Source organism: Choloepus didactylus, chromosome 20, assembly GCF_015220235.1.
Source record: "Choloepus didactylus isolate mChoDid1 chromosome 20, mChoDid1.pri, whole genome shotgun sequence".
NCBI classification, from domain to species: Eukaryota; Metazoa; Chordata; class Mammalia; order Pilosa; family Megalonychidae; genus Choloepus; species Choloepus didactylus.
In genome coordinates, this window is record NC_051326.1 from 19866958 (window position 1) to 19888348 (window position 21391).

Sequence of the window (21391 nt, forward strand, 5' to 3'; positions counted from 1 at the left end):
TTAACAAGACAAATGAGTCATGAAGACTCAGTTTGTGTGCACTCTTCTTATTTATGCTATCAGACAGCAGGCACTGAACCCCTGGCAGTCTGATTCTGAATAAAAAGAAAAATGAAAACAAGAAAGAGAATAACATAGGGCAAGTGAATGAAGAGGATTTAAAAAGCAGGAACACATTATACAATCTAAATAATTGTTTATATATCATGTAAGTAATGACAAATTCAAACCAAAATACTTTTATAGGTTGATAATGTTGAGTAAGGAAAAAGGAATAAATATGATGAGGTTCATACTGTTTTTGAAGAATGTAGTAATTTCACTCACATATAGAACTTTATTGAAAATGTTTAAATAGGTGGGTTAGACTTTTCAAAGTAACCAATAAATTGTTGAAGTAACCAATGTTGAAAATTGTATTTTCAATGAAGGAGGCACAGAAGAACAAAGAAAACTTGATTGTTTTACAAAAATGATGAGAGGAAACAACCAAACACAACAAAAATAAAGCCTATGGTACATCATAAATATTTTTAAAATAACATGATCGCTTAGTAAGAACATAATATATGAGCAATCAATCTAACTATGGAAAGTTTATATTCCTCTATTAAAAGAGAGAAGCTAAGAGTATTTTAGAAAATACCCAGCTGTGTGCTGTTTACATTTTTCATAGCTACAGTAATTGAAACATGTTGTTTTAGGAATTCTTTTAGGAATTTTGTTGAACTAAAATCAGTGATGACACTTTAGCTTGTGCACACTAATAATTAGGTGTTTTAATTACTGAGATGAAGCATCATAAATCAAAGAAATAAATCAAAAGAATCTGTGCCAAAAATCCTTTAGCTTTTTTATTCATATGACTGTAGTAGGCAAAATAATGGTCCCACAAAAATTTAAATGCCTATGCCCCAGAATCTGTGGCAGATGTAATTACGTTAAGGGCTTTGAAATGGGAGATTATTTTGGAAGTTGGGTGCATCCAATTACAAGGGTTTTTAAAAGTGGGAGAGGAGGAAAATGAGGTCAGCGAGGCAAGGGAGACTTGACCCACCATTATTGGCTTTGAAGTTGGAGGAGGGAGAGGAGGAAGTAAGTCAAATAATGCTGGTGGCCTCTGTGAGTTGCAAAAGGCAAGGCAATAGATCGTCTCCAGTGCCTCCAGAAAAGAATGCAACCCTGTTGACACCTAGATTTTAGTTCAGTGAGCCCTGTGTTGGGTTTCTGAACTACAGAACTGTGCTGTAGGAAATGTGTGTTATTTAAGCCACTAAACTTGTGGTGACTTGCTAACAGCAATAGGAAACTGACATAATGATATTAAGCAACAAATAGATTACTTACTCTGATTTCTTATTTTTTATTTTGTTGCTGAGATATTTTTGTCAGAAATCCCCATAGAAATAACTCTATTTCAGAAGGGTATAAAATCTGAGAGCACCGCTTCCAAAGGGAACATGACTTGACTCTCTTCATTATAACTTCATACTTGAGAGTTGACTTCTTATTACAATATTTCTTATTCAAGTTATGGAGGGGAATGCTTCCTATACTCTGTAACAGACAATTTTCGAGAACTGATTTTTGAAATTGAGAACAAGATAAATAATAAATTTACTTAATATTTTACATTTTAAATTCCATCTCTTGTTATGAAAACTTAAAAATCGAATTTTGGGGTATGAAAAGATCAAAATCTTAATATAGGATGCCTTAAAGGAAGTTGAGTCCATTTAAATCTCATGATTCGCTAAGGTACAAAAGTGTTTGTATTGTCTCATGGAAAATGGCCAAGGAACTCTCAATTTTCAAAGTAGTATTTCCTAAAGATACTGTGGCATTGAAATGAAGTAATAAACAAATAAATAAAACAGGAAAATACTACAAAAATGCAAGTATGTGTGATATATTATCAGAAAACAAAGGCAAATTCAAAACTAATAACATTAAAAAAGAAGCCATATTTTCTATTAAAAAGCTACAACTGATTAGTAAGATGTGCAAGATATTAAGCTTAATATAGCCAATGACCTCTCTCTGAAACATATAAGACAAAATGCATGGAGATAAGGACAAATCCACAGTCAGTAAGGCTTTAATACAACCTGTCTCAGGTTATCAGACAACCAATCATAAACTGACCTAATGGCAATCATGAACAAGCATAATCCAATATAAAGAATATTTCTTAACCAAAAGAGAATATATGTAATGTTCTAATTTCCAGTGAAGTATTTAAAAATCAGCTATACATTAGACCATGTAAGAAATGATAGTATATACCAAAAATCTGAAAATAAAGAGGACTCATTCACACAATATAATAAAACTAAATCCTAATATAAAGTACCTTGTCTCTGAAAATCCATCTATAAGAAAGAGAAATCTTTAGTTTTAAAGACATTGATTAGAAAAGAAGAGTTATTTTAAAAGAATCATTTAAACATCCCAGTCCTGAAATGAAGAAAAATCTAAAATAAGCATAAACAAAGGGCCTATATTGATATAATGAAATATACAGATACAATGGATTATTAGACATTGAAATATTCAAAGTGATTATCCTTAGAGAATTAGGGGAGGGGATTATAAGTGTCTTAACTTCAATGTTTGTATTTTTTATATAATTTGATAATGTTTCGGTTTGCTAAAACTGCTAAAATACAATATACCAGAAACAGACTGGCTTTTAACAATGGGGATTTATTAGCTTAAAAGTTACTATTCTAAGGCCTTGAAAGCGTCCAGATTAAGGCATCAGCAGGACGATACCTTTTCTGAAGAAAGGCTGCCACCATCTGGGACACCTCTGTCACATGGGAAAGCACATGGCTGGTGTCTACTCGTTCTTCTTTCCTGGGTTTCCTTGCTTTCAGCTTCTGGCTTCAATGGCTCTTTCTCTCAGCTCCTGTGGGTCCTCAGCTTCTCCGGGACTTTTCTCCAAGCTCTCTCTGGGCTTTTCTGTCTTTTATCTTCTCATAAAGGACTCCAGTAAAAGGATCAAGACCCACCTTGAATGGGTTGGGTCACATTTCAATTGAAATAACCTAACGGAAAGGTCCCACCCTAATAGGTCGGAGCCTGCAGGAATGGATCACAAGAACATGGCCTTTTCTGGCGTACGTAACAGCTTCAAACTACCACAGATAGTATAAATGCGAATCTATTGATATAAACAAACAAACAAAAAAGTGGAAACAAAAAGAAAATTAGGATTGAAGAAGAATCCTACCTTCTTATCAGGGCAATAGCTTTGAAATGAGACCTTTGAATTAGATGAAAAGTGTTAAAAATATAAAAATTGTGTATAACTGTAGACATGTAATATATTTCTATGGAAACAATATTTGATTTAGTTAACATGCTTCAAATTATCACCCAATTGGACTAATAATTGACTACCATCCACTTTGTAAAAAAAACCATTAAGTATTGACATGTCCTTTTCTTTTTATTGCATTATAGTATAATACTGTATCTGAATACTATCCTAAATGTATTTTTATTATATTGACTATATATTCATGAAGGGAAACCTCACCAAACAAATAAGACAATAGGGAATATTAATTTTCTGCTGGAAGCACACTTGTTAAATTCAAGGATATATCTCCATTTGGTAATGTATGGGTTAATTATGAAATATTTTGGCTAATAAAACTTACTGATCAACTGCTATTTTAGATGTTCCTTCTTGGTTCTTTCAGTTATATGTGCCTTTGGATATTTTAGAATTAGTAAATAATAAAACTTCATTAAATATAGTTAAATTGCATAACTGAAAATTTGATTACAGAGGGGATTAAATAGAAGTTGAGATTGTGAAAGCAGATCTCTTAAATGGTTGAACTGGAATAATATTTCTTTTTATGAAATTGTAGGACTGTCAATTTAAAAAGTGCTGTGATTATAATACATGTAAACTGAAAGGCTCAGTACAATGTGGTTCTGGAGCATGCTGTACATCGGAATGTAAGGTGAGTTTCCAACAGTAAAGAAAAGGGAACTGAACTGTAATAATAGAAAGATGTATTAATTGAATACATGTGGAACTGATAAAAAATAACATAGAAGTAATTCAGTGGAATGAAATACAGAGTACAGAAACAAACATATGGATATAAGGAAACTTACTATTAAATAAAAAAGGCATCTCAGATTGATATTGATTATTCTGTAATACTGGAACCACAAAGTTTGTCAGTGTCTAAATTGTCAGATAAAAGGGAAAATAAATATATATGTATATATATGTTAAAAAATAAAATGTATCAACTATCAAAGAAATCATACAGTAAAATAATGGCAAATGACTATGAAAAAATTGTAAGATAGATGGCAAAATATATAGCATATAAAATCTGCAGAGAACTCTGTCACATTGATATATAAAAGGCAAATCACATAAACACACACACAAACATACATGAACACTCAGGCAAAGACATGCCTAGGCAATTAACAATAAAGAAAGAAAGTAAAAATGTTCAATGTGTTTACCGATCACCAGCAGTTATTAAGGTAAACCTGAATAAAAATAATGATGCAGTATCATTTAGCAGTCATCTGAGTAGCAATTTTAAAAATAAAATTACAACATCAAAAATTGGCTAAAGAGTGAAGACAGAGACTTTTTAGATGCAACTTACAGAATTTTTAATTGCCAAAGTCTGTTTGGTGAGTAATATTCCTGTATATATTTAAAAAGTGTAAATTATCATTAAGTTATTTAATAATCAGTTCCTCTCCTATGTATATGTCCTAGAAACATGCACCTGAGGGAAAGCTCAGGAAAGAATATTAATTACAGAATTGTTTGCAGTAACAAAATATAGAGGCAAATTAAGTATCTATTGGTATTGGAATGGCTACATAAATTATTGTATGTTATATAAAAGTTAATAAATCTGAGCTAAATATGCATGTGCTTTTATAATATTCTCTCAAAGACATATATTTGGATAAGAAAGCAATTTCTTTCATGCAAAATATTTATGATATCAATTATGGTAAATCCCATGTGCATAAATATCCCATATATTATTTCATCAAATTTTGCTATTAACATATAATTTGCATAAAGTAAAATTCTCTCTTTTAGAGAATATTTCTGAGTATTCTGACATCTTAATTCTTATAACTACCACCACAATCAAGGTATAGAACAGTTCCATCATTGCCTCCCAAAATTACCCCTGTATTTCTTTATAATCAATCCATACCTCTGTGCCCAGACCCTGGTAACTCCTGATCTGTTTTCTGGCCCTCTGATTTTTCTTTTGCAAAAATATCACATAGTTTTAATTGTGAAATATGGATAACATTTGAACGAGGCTTCTTAACATTTGAAGTTTATTCATGGTGTGGTGTTTATCAGCATTTCATTCCTTTTCTACTGCTAAGTAACATTGCACATACTGTGAGAGTGTATCACGATATGTTAATTCCCTGGTTGAGGGACGTGTGGGTTATTTTCAGTTTTGTGTGGTGAAAATACAGCTGCTATAAATATTCATGAACATATTTTTATATGAACATAAGATTTAATTTCATTTAGCTAGTTACCTAAGAGGGAGATTCTTGGGTCATAAGGGTTAATGTATATTGAACTTGATGAGAAACTTACAAACTGTTTTCCAAAGTGGCTAGACTATTTTGCATTCCTACTAGGAATGTATGAGATCTAGTTACTCTGAAAACTCTCCTCCCTTGATTTGCATTGTCATTTTGCCATTCTGACAGGTGTAATGGATTTTCATTGTGGTTTGAATTTGTGTTTTCTTAATGACTAATGAGATCTGATGTTCTTAATTGCCATCTGTTCACCTTTTTTTGATGCAGTCTGTTCAAATTTTTCTGTCCTTTTAAAATTTGTGTCATTTGTTTTATTATTTAGTTTTGACTGTTCTTTATAAATTCTGGACACAATTCCTTTATCAGATATGTTTTTGCATATATTTTCTCCCAATATTTCCTTGTTCTCTTCATTTTCTTAACAGTATCTTTCAAAGAGCAGAAATTATTGAATTTGATTAAATCTAATTTATGAATTTCCTATTTTATACAGCATGCTTTTTTGTCTTTGTAACCCAAAACTCTTTGACTAACTCAAGGTCCCCAATTTTTTTCTATGTTATATAGTTTTAGGGCTCACATTGTATTTATGATCTATTGTGAAGTAAATTTTTATATAGGAGTGCAGTATGGATCAAGGTTAATTTTAACATAAGGATATATAGTTGTTCCAGGACCATTTATTGGAAACCCTGTCCTTTCTCCATGGAATAACTTCTGAACTGTTTTCAAAAATTAACTTACGATGTATGTGTCGGTCTCTATCTCTGCTACATTGATCAGTAGGTATAGTTTCTCCAATATCACACTGTCTTGAGTATTGTAATTTTATTATAAGCATTTTGAGAAGATAGTGGCTAAGGTATTTTCAAACTGATCAAACACATCAAATTTCAGATTCCAGAAATACTATGAAACCCAATCAGTGTAAATAACAATATGCATCACACTTAATCTTATAGTATAAGTGAATAAAACTAAAGACAAATAAAAATATATGAAAACAGCAAGAGAAGATATTCTTGCCTTCAAAGGAGTAATGATAAGTGCTGACTTCTTGATAGAAATTAAGTAAATCAGAAGACAATTGGATGATGTTTTCAAAGTGCTGAGAAGATGACCAAACTGGAATTAGATGCCCAGCTAATTTATGCTTCAAGAACAAAGGAAAAATAAATCCATTGCCAGAAAAACAGAAAGCAAAAAATGAAAGTTTTTCATCAATAGATTTTCACTAAAAGAAAAAGACAAGACAAGCAGAAAGAAATAATCCCAGATGGATGTGCAAGATGCAGAAAGTACATATAGCAACACGAAGGATAAATATATTAGTAAAAATAAGTGAATATTTACTAAATAAAACAAGAATAATAATATCTCATGCTGTAAAATGTGGTGGGAAATAAAGTTATTAATACAACATACCTAAAATATATAGCAAAAATGATACATATGTTGGGAGAAAAATAAATGCAGTTTAAGAGGGCTAAGTCTGCATTGTGGGGAAAATTGCAAGAGTAGTTAAAAACTCTCATTCATGTATGTTTTATATATAGAATATATGTGTATGTATGATTTATTCTGTAGAGTAACCATTAAAACGTAAAAAAATACTAATGCTAATAGAGAGGAATGCATAGACTGATGAAAATGACAATAAATACAAAAGAAGGCAAGGAAGGAGAGTAAAATGAACATAAAGTAGATAGAAAGCAAATAGTAAAATGGTAACTATGAAAACAAATATTATATTAATTACGTTAAATATAAACAGAATTATCAATCCAGGGCACCCAGAATCTGCTGAAGTGTGAAGGCAGAGAAGGAGAACCAAGAAAATTCCCTCTGGACATTCCAGACCTCATTGGCTACATGTGGTTAGAGGAGATACAGGAGAGCGCAGAAAGACCATCATGATTGACACACAGTGGTTCTTGCTGAAGTCTGAGTGCCCAGGAGGAAAAATTGAGATAAGCCTTTCAGATACTCAGACCTGTAGTCTTGCTGAAAAGAATGGCCCAGAAGCCTCACTCAAATAATTTGGCAGTGATGAACTACATCTAACAAAGCAGTCTACACCCAGTTCAACTATATGCTATATTGGCTGAGCCCAGACCCTAGTGACCTGACAGTGTATACGGTTCTTTGACATACAGTGCATGACATTCAATGAAGTAGCATGAGATATGGACAAGCAAGAAAAAGCAACAGACACATTGTCAAGAAAATCAAACAGAGAGGTGGTCCAGATGTTGGAATTACTAGGCAGGAATTTTAAAGCACTTATGAGAAACATGTTAAATTATCCAGTGGAAAAGGTAGAAAATGAGCATGGATAGATGGCAAAGTTCAACAAAGGGATGATAACCATAAAAATGAGTCCAATGGAAATGCTAGCATTTGGAATACTGGACTGAAGCTAAAGCTGTAATGGTTAAGAAGCAACCATCATTCATATTCACCAGGAGAGAATATTTTCCTAATTTTTGTGTCCTGGACAGTCTTCATGTTTTGTCTATGGTCAGATATGATTATGGAGTGGTCCTTTGTTTTTGTTTGTTTGCTTGTTTTCATCCTTCATGGTACAGCATGGCCATGTCTGATGCTGTTCTACAGAATTGCTCAACAGGAGAACACCGAGGCCCCTCACGTGAGGGCCAGGTCAGCTCGTAACGCCAAGGCCTGGCTGGTAGTACCAGACGAGGTCCTGGTTGTCGGGGCTGCCTTCCTCTTTCTCAGTTGCTTTTCTCCTCCTGCCCTCCTCCACCTCTTCCTCCAACTCCCCCTCTTCTTCCTCCTGCTCATTCTTCACCTTCTTCTTCTTCCTCTTTTAAAATCTCAAACAGTTGCAAGTTCAACAACAAAACTTTTCTTTCCAAATCCTTAGGAAGTAAACTGCCAATATGATGCCACTTTATCCCTGAATACTTTAGTGTGTATTTCCTAGAAACGAGAATACTTTTTTCCTTACATAACTATAACACAACCATAAAAATCAAGAATATGACATTGAAATATTACAACCAACCAATATTAAGATTCCATTCATTTTGTGCCACTTGCTCTAATTAATATACATTATCACAAAACTGTTCAGTCCTAAATCAATTACTTCTCATGTTGCTGTGGTCTCCTTCAAAATGAAACATTTTGTTAGTTTTTTCCATGTCTGTCATGATATACTTGAAGTGAATAGGCCAGGTAATTTGTAGAATGATCCTCAATTTAGGTTATTCTGATATTTCCTCATGATTTCATCTAGTTTATGCACCTTTAGCAGGAAAATCATCGAAGAGATTCTGTGTTGTCATTGCCTCCTTTTGGTGGCAAATCAATAGGATTTGTCCCATTATTGGGAATGTTAACTTGAACCATTTTATGAAAGTGGTGTTTGTCAAATTTCTGAAGTGTAAATTTACACTTTCCTCCTTTACATGGTGTTATTTTTACATTTCCTTACTTCATATTTCTTTGGTTTCAATTTGGTCTAGTTTACTTATATTTTAGGTAGATTAAAAAATATTTTGAGATGGTTGTAGACTCTCATGCAGATATAAGAAAATGCAGAAAGATCTCGCTTACCCTTTACCCAGTTGCCTCCAGTGGTAACTTGTGCTTCACTAAAGTATATTTCAACCACAAAATTGAGTTTCATACAAGCCACATGTCATCAGTGATACACGCACTTATTGCATGTGTATGTTCGTCTATTTATTGCTGTGGAATATTACCACTCGTGCAAATTCAAGTGAATATCACCACGGTACAAATACAGAACAGTTCCACGTGATCTCTGTTGTTGCCATATGTAGCCACATCTACCCTACCTCCCTCACTAAACACTTGCAACCAATAATCTTTTGTCCATCTCTATAATTTTGTCAATTTCAAGAATGCTATATAAGTGTTATTATGTAGTATGTAACCTTTTGAGATTGGCACTTTTTTTACTCAGGAAATGCAATCCATCTGGGTTGGTTGCAGGTATTGATGATTTGTTTCTCTTTATTGTTTAATAGTATTGCATGAGTGTGGGTGTAACCCAGACATTTAACCATTCATCCACTGAAGGACATCTAAGTTTTTCCCAGTTTTTAACTATTACAGTTGAGCTTCTATCAACTACCATATACAGGTCTTTGTGTGGACATAATTTTTATTATTTTGAGGGTAATTGTCTGGGAGTGTGATTGTTGAGTCATACAGTAATCCCATGCTTAGTTTTGTATGAAACTGCATATGGTAGACAGAATAATGCGCCCCCCCACCCCCAAATGTCCAATCCTAGTCCCTGGAAACTATGAATATGTTGCCTTTCATGGCAGGACTTTGCAGGTGTGTGAAAATTAAATATATTAAGATGGGAAGATTTTCCTGGATTATATGGGTGAGCCCCATTTAACCACAAGGGTCATTATAAAGGAAGCAGGAGGGTCAGAGAAGGTGATGTGAAAATAGAAGAAGAGGGAGCAAAGGAAATAAAATGATGGAAGCAGAGGCCTGAGTGATATGACCATGAGCCAGAAATGAGGGGAGCGTTTAGAAGCTGGAAGAGCAATGAATGGATTCTCCCCTAGAGCTTCTGGAAGGGACACAGCCCTGATGACACCTTAATTTTAGCCCTAGTGAAACTGATTCAGGACTTCCAACCTCCAGAACTATGGATAATAATACACTTGTTTTGTTATACTGGGTGCTTAGCAATTTATTACAGCAGCAGTAGGAGACACATACACTGCCATACTCTTTTCTAGAGTGGCTATATCAATTTACATTCCCACCAGCAATGTATGAGCCATCCAGTTTCTCTTCAATCTCACAAACATTTGGTATTGTCTCCATTTTTGAAACTTTTAACTATTGAGATAGTTGCACAGCAATATCTCATTTTGGTTTTAATGTGCATTTCCTTATTGGAAATGATGTTGAATATCTTTCCATGTACTTAATTGCCATCCCTATATCCTCTTCCATAAAATGTCTGTTCATTTGTTTCACCCGTTTTCTAACAGGATGGTTTATGTTCTGTTGTGTTTTGAGAGTTTTTAATATATTCCAATACAAATCATTGTTTTCACATATGTAATTTTTAAATATTTTCTGTAACTTGAATTTTAATCCTCTAAACAGGCTTTTTCAAAGAGAAAAAGGTTTTAACTTTTGATAAGATCCAGTTATTATTTTTTTCCTTTATTGATTGTGCTTTTGGTTATAAGTCTAAGGTATAGATTTAATATGTGATTCTTTTTGGGTTATTTTTTGTACCATTTGTTGAAAAGGCTGTCATTCCTACATTGAATTGCTTCTGTAGTTTTGTAAAAAAAAAATCAATTGGGAATATTTTTATGGGTCTACTTTTGGTTTCTCTATTCTGTTAAATTGCCATATGTATCTGTCCTTCTACCAATAGCACACTGTCTTCATAGCTGTGGCTCCCCAGCTTTGCTTTACTCTACTGGCAACACATATTCATGGGTGTCATTCTCACTCAAGGGTAGATGGGGATGATGGGTGCCATCCTAGAATGGGTCTGCCTGCCTGTCTGTCTGTCTGTCTATCTATCTGTCTGTCTATCTATCTATCTATCTATCTATCTATCTATCTATCTATCTATCATCTATCTCATCTATCTAAACTGTCTAATCTGTCTAGCTAGCTCTTTTTGTTCTTTCAGTAACTGAGAGCTATTTCCAAATTTCTCTCTCTGTGTGTGTCTGTGAGTATTTCTTGCTTTTTATTTCAGTTTTTGCTTTATATGCCTCATGGCAATGTGTATGGGATACACAAATTTAGAATAGTTTTATTTTCCTGGTAAGTTTAAGCTTTTATTATCAAGAAGTGAATCAATTTATGTCCACTCCTGCATTCAACTAAATATACTGTATCTATTGCAGCTGTCTTTTGTTAGCTTAAAGTATGCATGGTACATATTTTCTCATTTTAATTTTCATTCTTATTATCATTTTTATAGATTTAGATTTCTTCCCACATTTTCTTTTTCATTATAGTCATTAAATTCTTTATTTCTGAGCTTCCAACAAGAATAATTTCCCTGTTTTGTCTGTCTTAAAATGTCTTTATTTTACCTTTATTCTTGATGGAAATTTTCACTGAGTATAGAGTTTTAGCTTTGCAGTTATTTTTTTTCTCTATGTTGCCAATATCATTCTATACTCACATGGTTTTGTTTGTGTTTTTGTTTTGAGTTTTGAATACTCACTTATTAGTCTGTTGTTTCTCTAAAAACAATCTATGTTATTCTCTGATGGGTTTAATATATTCTCTGAATTTTTTGGTTTTAAGCAATACCACTCTGATGTGCCTATATGTTGTTTTCTTTTGCTAGCCTGCTTGAAGTTTTTAGAGAGTCATTGCATCTGAGATTTGAATTTTTTCATCAGTTTGCAGAATACCAAGCCATATCTCTTCAAATATTGTTTTGGACCTTTTTTCCCTTTGTTTCTGAGTTTGCAATTAACATTTTATTAAATTTATTATTTGTAGTGCATATATTTATTATGCTATTGCTGAAATTTTCCATCCTTTATGTCCCTTGGCTTCAGTCTTGCTATTTTTTCCCTGCCTATAACTCAGTTGTATAATTCTCTCTGCATTTCTAATAATATGTTGTTAATCTCAACTACTGAGTTCTAATTTTTCAGTTATTACTGTTCTAAGTTGGAGAATTTCCCTTTGATTTTTTTTTTTTTTTTTTTTGCATTTGGCTGATATGTATTTGAAGTCTCGTAAAAAATTTTTTAAGACAATCATGCATAAAATACAGGATTCCCATACACCAACCCACCAACAACACCTTGCATTGCTGTGGAATATTTGTTACAATTGATGATAGCACATTTTTGTAATTGTTCTCTTTTTTTAAACAGAAGCCACCTTTGTTACAATTGATGAAAGATTCTTAAAATATTACTATTAACTATTGTCAATAGTCTACGTTAGGTGTATTTTTTCCCATATACTACCCTATTACTAACACACTGTATTAGTGTTGTACATTTGTAAGAATTCATGAAAGAACATTCTTTTATTATTATTACAGCCTATTCTCTATCCCTTTGATTTTTACCATAGTTTCCTTTTCTCTACTGAGATTCCCGATATTGTCCTTTATGAATTTCAATAAATTCATCATTTTAGTTTTAAAGTCATGTAATCATCATATTACCTAGGTTCTTTGTGGTTCTATTTCTACTGTCTGTAATTTTTCTCTTTTATGATCATACACAGTTCTCTAATTTTGATTATTCTTAATTTAGTGCTAGATAACTTATATTAAAATTTAGAAATAATTTGAGACTTGTGGTATTACCATTTCCTCCATTAGATACAAGATCGATAGATAGATAGATACACATAAACACACACACTTCTGCACCTCTGGCAGGTGACTCATGAGGTACCATCATCACAAGAGTTCCATAATCCAATTATGGACACATCCAGGCAATTTGATGATAGGATTTAGATATCACAATGTCAAAATATTAGTAATTTATTCTTACTCCTGGAGTGAAGCCCAGAGGGGCAGTTTGGCAGTTTTAAAACAGAGAACAAAAATTATTTGGAACTCTTTTATTCCTCTCTTTAATCTTGGTTCTGGTACTGCTTGATAAGTAGAATAATGTGGAAGTGTAGTTGTGCTTTTTCTTGGACAATGAACTTAACACATTGTCATCATCCACTTCTTATTCCTTGGCATGCTTTGCTTTTTGACCCAGTCACCAAACTGCTCCAGGTAGCAGCTCACGTGGAGAGAAACCAACAGCCAGAATCTTCTTGCCACCTCTGTGAATGAGTCATCCTGCAAGTGGATCCTTTAACTATATTTGATTCACCATGGCTAATACCACATAGAGCTGTCTTCTCTAAGTAGTACCCAAATTTCAGTTTTCTTAGCAAACTAAATGATTGTTGTTGCTTTAAGATTCTAAATCTTGTGTAATTGTTACAAAGCAACTGGTAACCAGGATAGATACCAATGCAATGTTGGGTAGTTGCCAGAACACCCCCTCATGTGCCTAGGACTCTAGCTTGTTTGTTTGTTTGTTCCCTAGCTATGTGAGCTAGTCAGGAGCTGCACTCAGTTTCTTAGTTTCTTACTCACCTCTTCATTAATTGTTGGATATCTGTAAGACTAAAGTAAGTCCCTTTATCACTTCTGTGATTCTTTCACTGTCTGGTTAGTTCACATTTGTATTAAACATCTTTTTCAAATATATTTTAAAAAATATTTTCATCTTTTCTAATTCTGAGCAAAAAGCATGCTCTGAGTCACCTAGTAAATTTTTAATGGAATTACACTTCTATTAAGTTCAGATGTGTTCTTTCTGTTCCTTTTTCTCTTTTTGAACTAGAATTATTCTTGCCTTAGGTGATATATATTTATACTCTGAGTCTTTTCTCTTTTCCTTTGCAACTTCTATTTTTTTCCCTTTCCTCTGTATATTGAGATTTTCTTTTTCTTTTAGCATCCAGACCACACATTGACTTCTCAGCAGTGGCCATTTTTTCCCCATTCATTTATTAAAATATTGTTTCAAGAATAATGATTTTTATTTTCAAAGAATCTTTTGTATTTGTTCTTTATGTCTCATTGAGAGGTATTCCTTTTTCTCGTTTAAAAAACCTGTAATAATTGCTTACCTTTGCCTTATTCCATTAAGGATTAATTCAATCAAACTGGTTGAAGTGTGTGTATATGTGCATGTATATTACTTCAACATGGATAAAAAGTAGGCATTTGGATGTGGTGAATTTCACCATGGAAAGCAATCAGTGATCAATTTATTTGGCAGTCCACAAATATATTGACAATAACTGTACCTTCCATCTAAGGTATGCAAGGAGGCTTTTCTGCTCTCAAATAATGATAAATATAATGATGGTCATAATGATGATGATGATTATGATGATAGCTAATGCATCCATTGGTTACTTGCAACCACTTTTTTACATTACTTTATTGCATACTCACCAAAACCCCAGGAGAAGATTATTGTCCCAAGCTTACAAAGGAGGAAACTGCATAACAGAGTGGTTATTTGTCTTATCCATATAAGTAAGGCAGTAAGAGTCAGAGCCAGGGATAGACTCGAGGCAGTCTGGCTCCTGGGTCTTTCCAAGACAAAAAAGCAGAGGCAGTGCACTCCCGCTTTCAAAAAACAGTTGTGTTTAAACTAATCAGTGCAGCCCCCTTCCAAATGCTGGGTGAGTTAGATGATCTCCCCATAAGAATAAAAAACATTTGCGCAAAGTTATCACCTTTCTGTATATATCTTATATTTCACAATAAGGAAATAATTGAAACTGTGGAACTGTATGTAACCCACAACATTCTTTGAAATTTGCTCTCTAACTACTTGTTAAATCATACTTTGAAAGTTATCACCTGTCTGTATATATGTTATATATCACAATAAGGAAATTACTGAAATTGTGGAATTGTAATCCATAACATTCTTCGAAATTTGCTCTCTAATTACTTGTTAAATCATATTTTGAAAATTATCACTGTTCTGTATATATGTTAAATTTCACAATAAAATGTATTAAAAAAAACATATGCGCAGTTGCGAACTCTCGGAAGGGATCCTTTTCTGCCTTTAAGACAGTTGCTTGTCTGCAGGCCTCACAATGAACACCATATTGGATTTTTCTTTCAGAGTACTCAGAGTCTTGAGAACTCTGTGATTCCCTCTGATATCAGTTATCTGGCATATTTTATTTGATAAATCCCTTCACTATTTGTTCTAGTTTGCTAATGCTGCCGGAATGCAAAACACTAGAAATGGACTGGCTTTTATAAAGGGGGTTTATTTGGTTACACAGTTACAGTCTTAAGGCCATAAAGTGTCCAAGGTAAGTCATCAACAATTGGGTACCTTCACTGGAAGATGGGCAATGGCGTCCGGAAAACCTCTGTTAGCTGGGAAGGCATGTGGCCAGTGTCTGCTCCAAGTTCTGGTTTCAAAATGGCTTTCTCCCAGGACGTTTCTCTCTAGGCTGCAGTTCCTCAAAAATGTCACTCTTAGTTGCTCTTGGGGTATTTGTCCTCTCTTAGCTTCTCTGGAGCAAGAGTCTGCTTTCAACGGCTGTCTTCAAACTGTCTCTCATTTGCAGCTCCTGTGCTTTCTTCAAGTGTCCCTCTTGGCTGTAGCTCCTCTTCAAAATGTCCCTCTCAGCTGCACTGAGTTCCTTCTGTTTGCCAGCTCATTTATATGGCTTCACTGATCAAGGCCCACCCTGAATGGGTGGGGCCACGCCTCCATGGATATATCTCATCAGAGTTAATAGCTACAGTTGGGTGGGGCGCATTTCCATGCAAACAACTTAATCCAAATGTTCCAACTTCATCCCCACTAATAAGTCTGCCCCACAAGATTGCATCAAAGATAATTGTATTTCGGGGACATAATACATTCAAACTGGCACACTATTTAATTGAGAAGAAGAGTAATTCACAGAACATAATTTCCTTTCTCTTCTTACTCCCAGATATCAATAGCAGGCACTCCATGTAGAAAGAGTATTGATCAAGAATGTGATTTTACAGAGTATTGCAATGGGACTTCTAGTAATTGTGTCCCTGACACATATGCAATGAACGGCCATTTATGCAGGTTGGGAACTGCATATTGTTATAATGGACAATGCCAAACCACCGATAATCAGTGTGCCAGAGTATTTGGAAAAGGTATTGTTCTTTCTTCTTTATTTCTTTTACCTTAAGTTGAAATTCCTCTGTAGATTACAATATATATTGCACAATTTTAGAACTTAAAGGACCTGGAAAACATGCTCAATAAGGATTAAATTTGAATTAAAGAATGATAGTTTTGATAAGAATATTTGAGGTTTTCTAGGATAGGACTATTCATTGCTTTTCTTGTGGTTCTATTTTTTGGGGGTGGGGTGTGGAGTTAGTATCTGGGCAATAATCCATATGTTTGCACATTACCATCTATATAGAGATTGGAATGGCAACTCAATAGATTCTGAAATTTTACTTAATTTCATTTTATTCCACACTTTCATGATGCAATTTTAATTGCATGAGTCCTAAAACCCCCAGAATGAATTTTGTTCAAGTTTAATGATACTTCCTCACTGAAAGAAAAACTGCTGAAATTACACTAGCTATAGGACACCTGATTAAAATTCATTTTATACTTTGTTTTTCAAACAGCTTTTGAGGGTTACTCAAATAAGACACATGCATATGTGCTTGCTTTTTTGGGCCAGCAATTATTCACAATATCCCAATATGATCTTGTAGTTTTAAAGGAATTAAAATTGGGTTGATCAAAATTACTAATGGAATACATTCACCTGTATATATATTTTCTTGTTGAATAAAGACAGGTAGCATAAAACCAAATTTCAGTTACTTGCAAAGTAGTAATATGAGAAGTATATTTAATAGCAAATGACATGGTATGTGGTTCATATTGTCTTCATAATTATTTGAAACTTGTTCTTAGTAACAAGTTTCAGATCAGTTGATATAACCAAAATTCAACCAGAGCTGCAGAGTTATGATCTCCTAAATCTTAGGTCAGTGCTATTTTCTTTCTTTCTTTTTTTTTTTTTAATCTTCATTTTATTGAGATATATTCACATACCACGCAGTCATACAAAACAAATCGTACTTTCTATTGTTTACAGTACCATTACATAGTTGTACATTCATCACCTAAATCAATCCCTGACACCTTCATTAGCACACACACAAAAATAACAAGAATAATAATTAGAGTGAAAAAGAGCAATTGAAGTAAAAAAGAACACTGGGTACCTTTGTCTGTTTGTTTCCTTCCCCTATTTTTCTACTCATCCATCCATAAACTAGACAAAGTGGAGTGTGGTCCTTATGGCTTTCCCAATCCCATTGTCACCCCTCATAAGCTACATTTTTATACAACTGTCTTCGAGATTCATGCGTTCTGGGTTGCAGTTTGATAGTTTCAGGTATCCGCCACCAGCTACCCCAATTCTTTGGAACCTAAAAAGGGTTGTCTAAAGTGTGCGTAAGAGTGCCCACCAGAGTGACCTCTCGGCTCCTTTTGGAATCTCTCTGCCACTGAAGCTTATTTCATTTCCTTTCACGTCCAGTGCTATTTTCTGTAGGCTGTGTTTTCAGGATCTCTGTCAATGCTTCATTTTTATTTGAAAATAATATTTTTTATTTTCACAATCAATAATAAAGATTTAATATATAGTTTAAAAATATAGTTTCATATACTTTCTGTACGATCCATTAAGGAATCCCTAAAGCCATCCAGCTTTTTAAATAAAAATGTCTTTGACCCAGAATTAAGCTACTTGACATTTGATATTTTTTCATGTTCTACCTGAAAGAGGATATTTAGGAAAGACGTAAGTATTCTTGTGCACTTACTCCTGTAATATATGCTCTAAATACCCTACAAAAGAGAACTGATCTAAATGGATCAAATATTTGATCTTCTGATGCAGTTTGTTCATTCAGTAGACTTCTTTTATTCACTTACTCACTTTCCATTCTATGTAGTCCCTTTTCTTATTCTTAGGTTACCAAACACCATATGGCAAAAGGCTGCTCATAGGGTAGTATACTGTGTGAGACATGAATTGAGAAGAAGTTGCTTAAATTGTGTGTGTTTTCTTTATGTATATGTAAGTTTTTAAAGCAAGTGTAAAAGAGTAAGTAAATTTGTCCATCAAATATATATATATATATATATATATATATATATATATTCTATGCACAATGAGCTGATTGATAGTGATCAACAAGACACACATAGTCATTGTACTCAATGGAGCTTACACTCAAGAGACAGACAATGAATATAAAAAGACAAAAGAAATATAAAGCTAGTTGTTCTAAGTGCAGTTAAAGGAAAAAAAAATGGTATAAGAAAAGAAAATAAGGTGTAGTTGAAAAAAATACTTCCCACTGTCATCATATGGATTCCAGCTGTCAGCTCCTTCAGGATTTGTCTCAAATGCACTGAGATACCTCACCCCAGGGCGCTCCCTTCACAAGGAAGCACTTACCCAATGACTAATTGAAATAGTCAGTTTGGCCCAATCAGGAACACTACTATTGGTTGTGGAATATACATCCTGTAGAACTCAAAGAAGCCTATTAGTTATTGTACTTCTGTCTTCATCATATTAGATGCAAGAGGCATTAGTTTGTCTTTTACTCTGTGGCTATTCTCAGGGAATGCCAGAGGCATGAACACTTAAAATTTTACTGATGTAGATCTCTGAATATTTCTAGGGTTAATCTCTTGCCCTTTGTAGCAAATATGTTTTGTTTTCTTGTTTCTTAAAAATTTTTTATTGGGTTACCACATGTACAACACAGTTTCCCAATTTAACCACTGTCATTTGAACAATTCGGTACTATCTATAGTAGTTACTTTTGTAAATGTTATTTTTTTCTTGATTTGCTCTTCAGATTTTTCATTGCCAGTGTTGATCTTGTACCCTACCACATTGCTCAATTTGTTTCTTAGCTCTAGTAGTTTTTTGTGGATTTTCAGGATTTTCTGTATATAGGAACATGTTATTTGCAATTAGGGCAAGTGTGACTTCTTCCTTTTCAATTTGGATACCTGTTATTTCTTATTTGTAAATTATTGAAATTTGTTTTGTGACCTAGCATATGATCTATCTGGAGAATGATCCATGTGCGCTAGAGAATAATGTGTATTCTGCTGTTGTTGGAAGAAGTATTCTATAAATGTCTATTAGGGCTATTTGGTTCATAGTATGGTTCAAGTATTCCATTTCTTTATCGATCTTCTGTCTAGTTATTCTATCCATTTTTGAAAGTGGTACATTGAAGTCACCTAGGATTAATGTAGAACTTTCTATGTCTCCTCTCAAATCTATCAATAATTGCTTCATGTATTTCAGGGCTCTGCTGTTAGGTGCATATATATTTTTAACTATGATGTCTTCTTTTTGTATTGACCCCTTTATCAGTATAAAGTGTCCTGTTAAACAGCATTTGACTTAAAGTTTATTAAATCTAATATTAGTATAGCTACCCTAGGTCTCATATGGTCACTTTTTGCATGGAATATTTTTTTTTCTTCCTTTCACTTTCACCCTACTTGTGTCTTTGAATTCAAAGTGAGTTCCTTGTAAACAGCATATAACTAGATCATGCTTTTTTATTCATTTTACCAATCTCTGCCTTTTGACTGGATTGTTTAATCCATTTACATTTAAGGTGACTACTGTTATTACCATTTTGTTATTTGGTCTTGTTAATTCTTACACCTTTTTGTCCCTCAATTCTTCTGTTAATACCTACTTTCATATTTATTTGGTTTTTTGTACTGTACCATTTTGAGTCCCTTTTCTTTTCCTTCTGTATATATTTTTCAGATATTTCCTTTGTGGTCACTTCTAGGCCTAAAATTAACATCCTAAATCCAATATCCTAAATCCATAACAATCACATTTGATTTGATACCAAGTTAACAACAAAAAACATGCACAAACACAATACCTTCCATCTCTGTACCCTCCACCTCTTTGTTGTATTTGTTGCAAATGATATCTTTATACTTTATCTGTCCCAAACCAAAGATGTGTCATAACTTTTTGTGCATTTGCATTTTAGAACCTGTAAGAAGTAAAAAATGAGTTTTGTACAAAAATAATCATACCATAATACTGGCAGTTAAAATTACCTGTATGCTTACCTTTACTGGAAATCTTTATTTATTTATGCCTCTTTGATCCACTTTCTAGTGCCCTCTCCTTTCAATCTGAAGAATTCCCTGTAGGGCAGGTGTAGTGGTGACAAGTGCCCTCAGCTTTTGTTTATATGAGAATGTCTTAATCTCTCCCTCATTTTTGAAAGGCAGTCTTGGCAGTTATAAAATTCTTGGTTGCCAATTATTTTCTTTCAGCACTTTAAGCATTTCATCCCACTGACTTCTTGCCTCCGTGGTTTCTGATGAGACATTGGCACTTAATATTAGGGCTCCTTTTCTCTTGCAGCTTTCATGATTCTCCCCTTGCCTTTGGCTTCCAACAGTTTGATGACAGTGTGACTAGGCATGGTTGTAGCACAGATTATCCTGTTTGTGGTTTATTAGGATTCTTGAATATGAATGTTCATATCTTTTGTTAAATTTGGAAAATTTTCTGCCATTATTTCTTTGAATAGTCCTTCTGCCTCTGTCTTCTTCTGGGATTTCCACCATGCCTCTACAGACATGCTTGATGGTGCCCCACACGTCTTTAGGCTCTGTTTACTTTTCTTCCTTCTTTTTTTCTCTATGCTTCTCAGCCCAAATCATTTCAATTATCTTATCTTTGAAGTCACTATTTCTTTCTTCTACCAGCTCTAATCTGCTGTTGAAGCTCTCTAGGGGGCTTCCTTTCAGGTTTTGTGGTCCTCAACCACAGTATTTCTATTTGGTTCCTTTTTTAAAATTTTTTTATCTCATTTAGATTTTGATATTGTGCATTCATCATTTCATGATGCCCTTTAGTTATTTCTCTGTGTTTTCCTTTATCTCTATGAGTATATTGATGATAACTTTTAAAATTTTTGGCTAGTATGTCCAAAGTCTGGTCTTCTTTGTTGATGGTTTCTGTATTTATATCTTTTTCCTTTGTAAGGGCCATCATTTCCTGTTTCTTTCTTTGTCTTGTAATCCTCTGTTGCACATTGTACATATTAATATTTTGATGTGCTAACTCTGGAATTTAATCCCTGATTTCTCTGTTCCTTAAGTTGTATGCAGCTGGTGATATGACAAAGATTTCCTTGGAGTGCCAA

General features: G+C 33.7%; 1 protein-coding gene across 1 annotated transcript in view; it reads left to right on the forward strand.

Moving 5' to 3' along the window:
* The window catches only part of LOC119516421 (disintegrin and metalloproteinase domain-containing protein 18-like), a gene marked incomplete at its 3' end in the record, with an annotated part of 113605 nt that overhangs the window by 69694 nt on the left and 22520 nt on the right, over nucleotides 1-21391 (forward strand). Inside the window, exons 13-14 of the mRNA XM_037812772.1 lie at nucleotides 3885-3980; nucleotides 16093-16291. Coding sequence (XP_037668700.1) covers nucleotides 3885-3980; nucleotides 16093-16291 — 295 coding nt within the window. The remainder of the gene's footprint in view (nucleotides 1-3884; nucleotides 3981-16092; nucleotides 16292-21391) is intronic.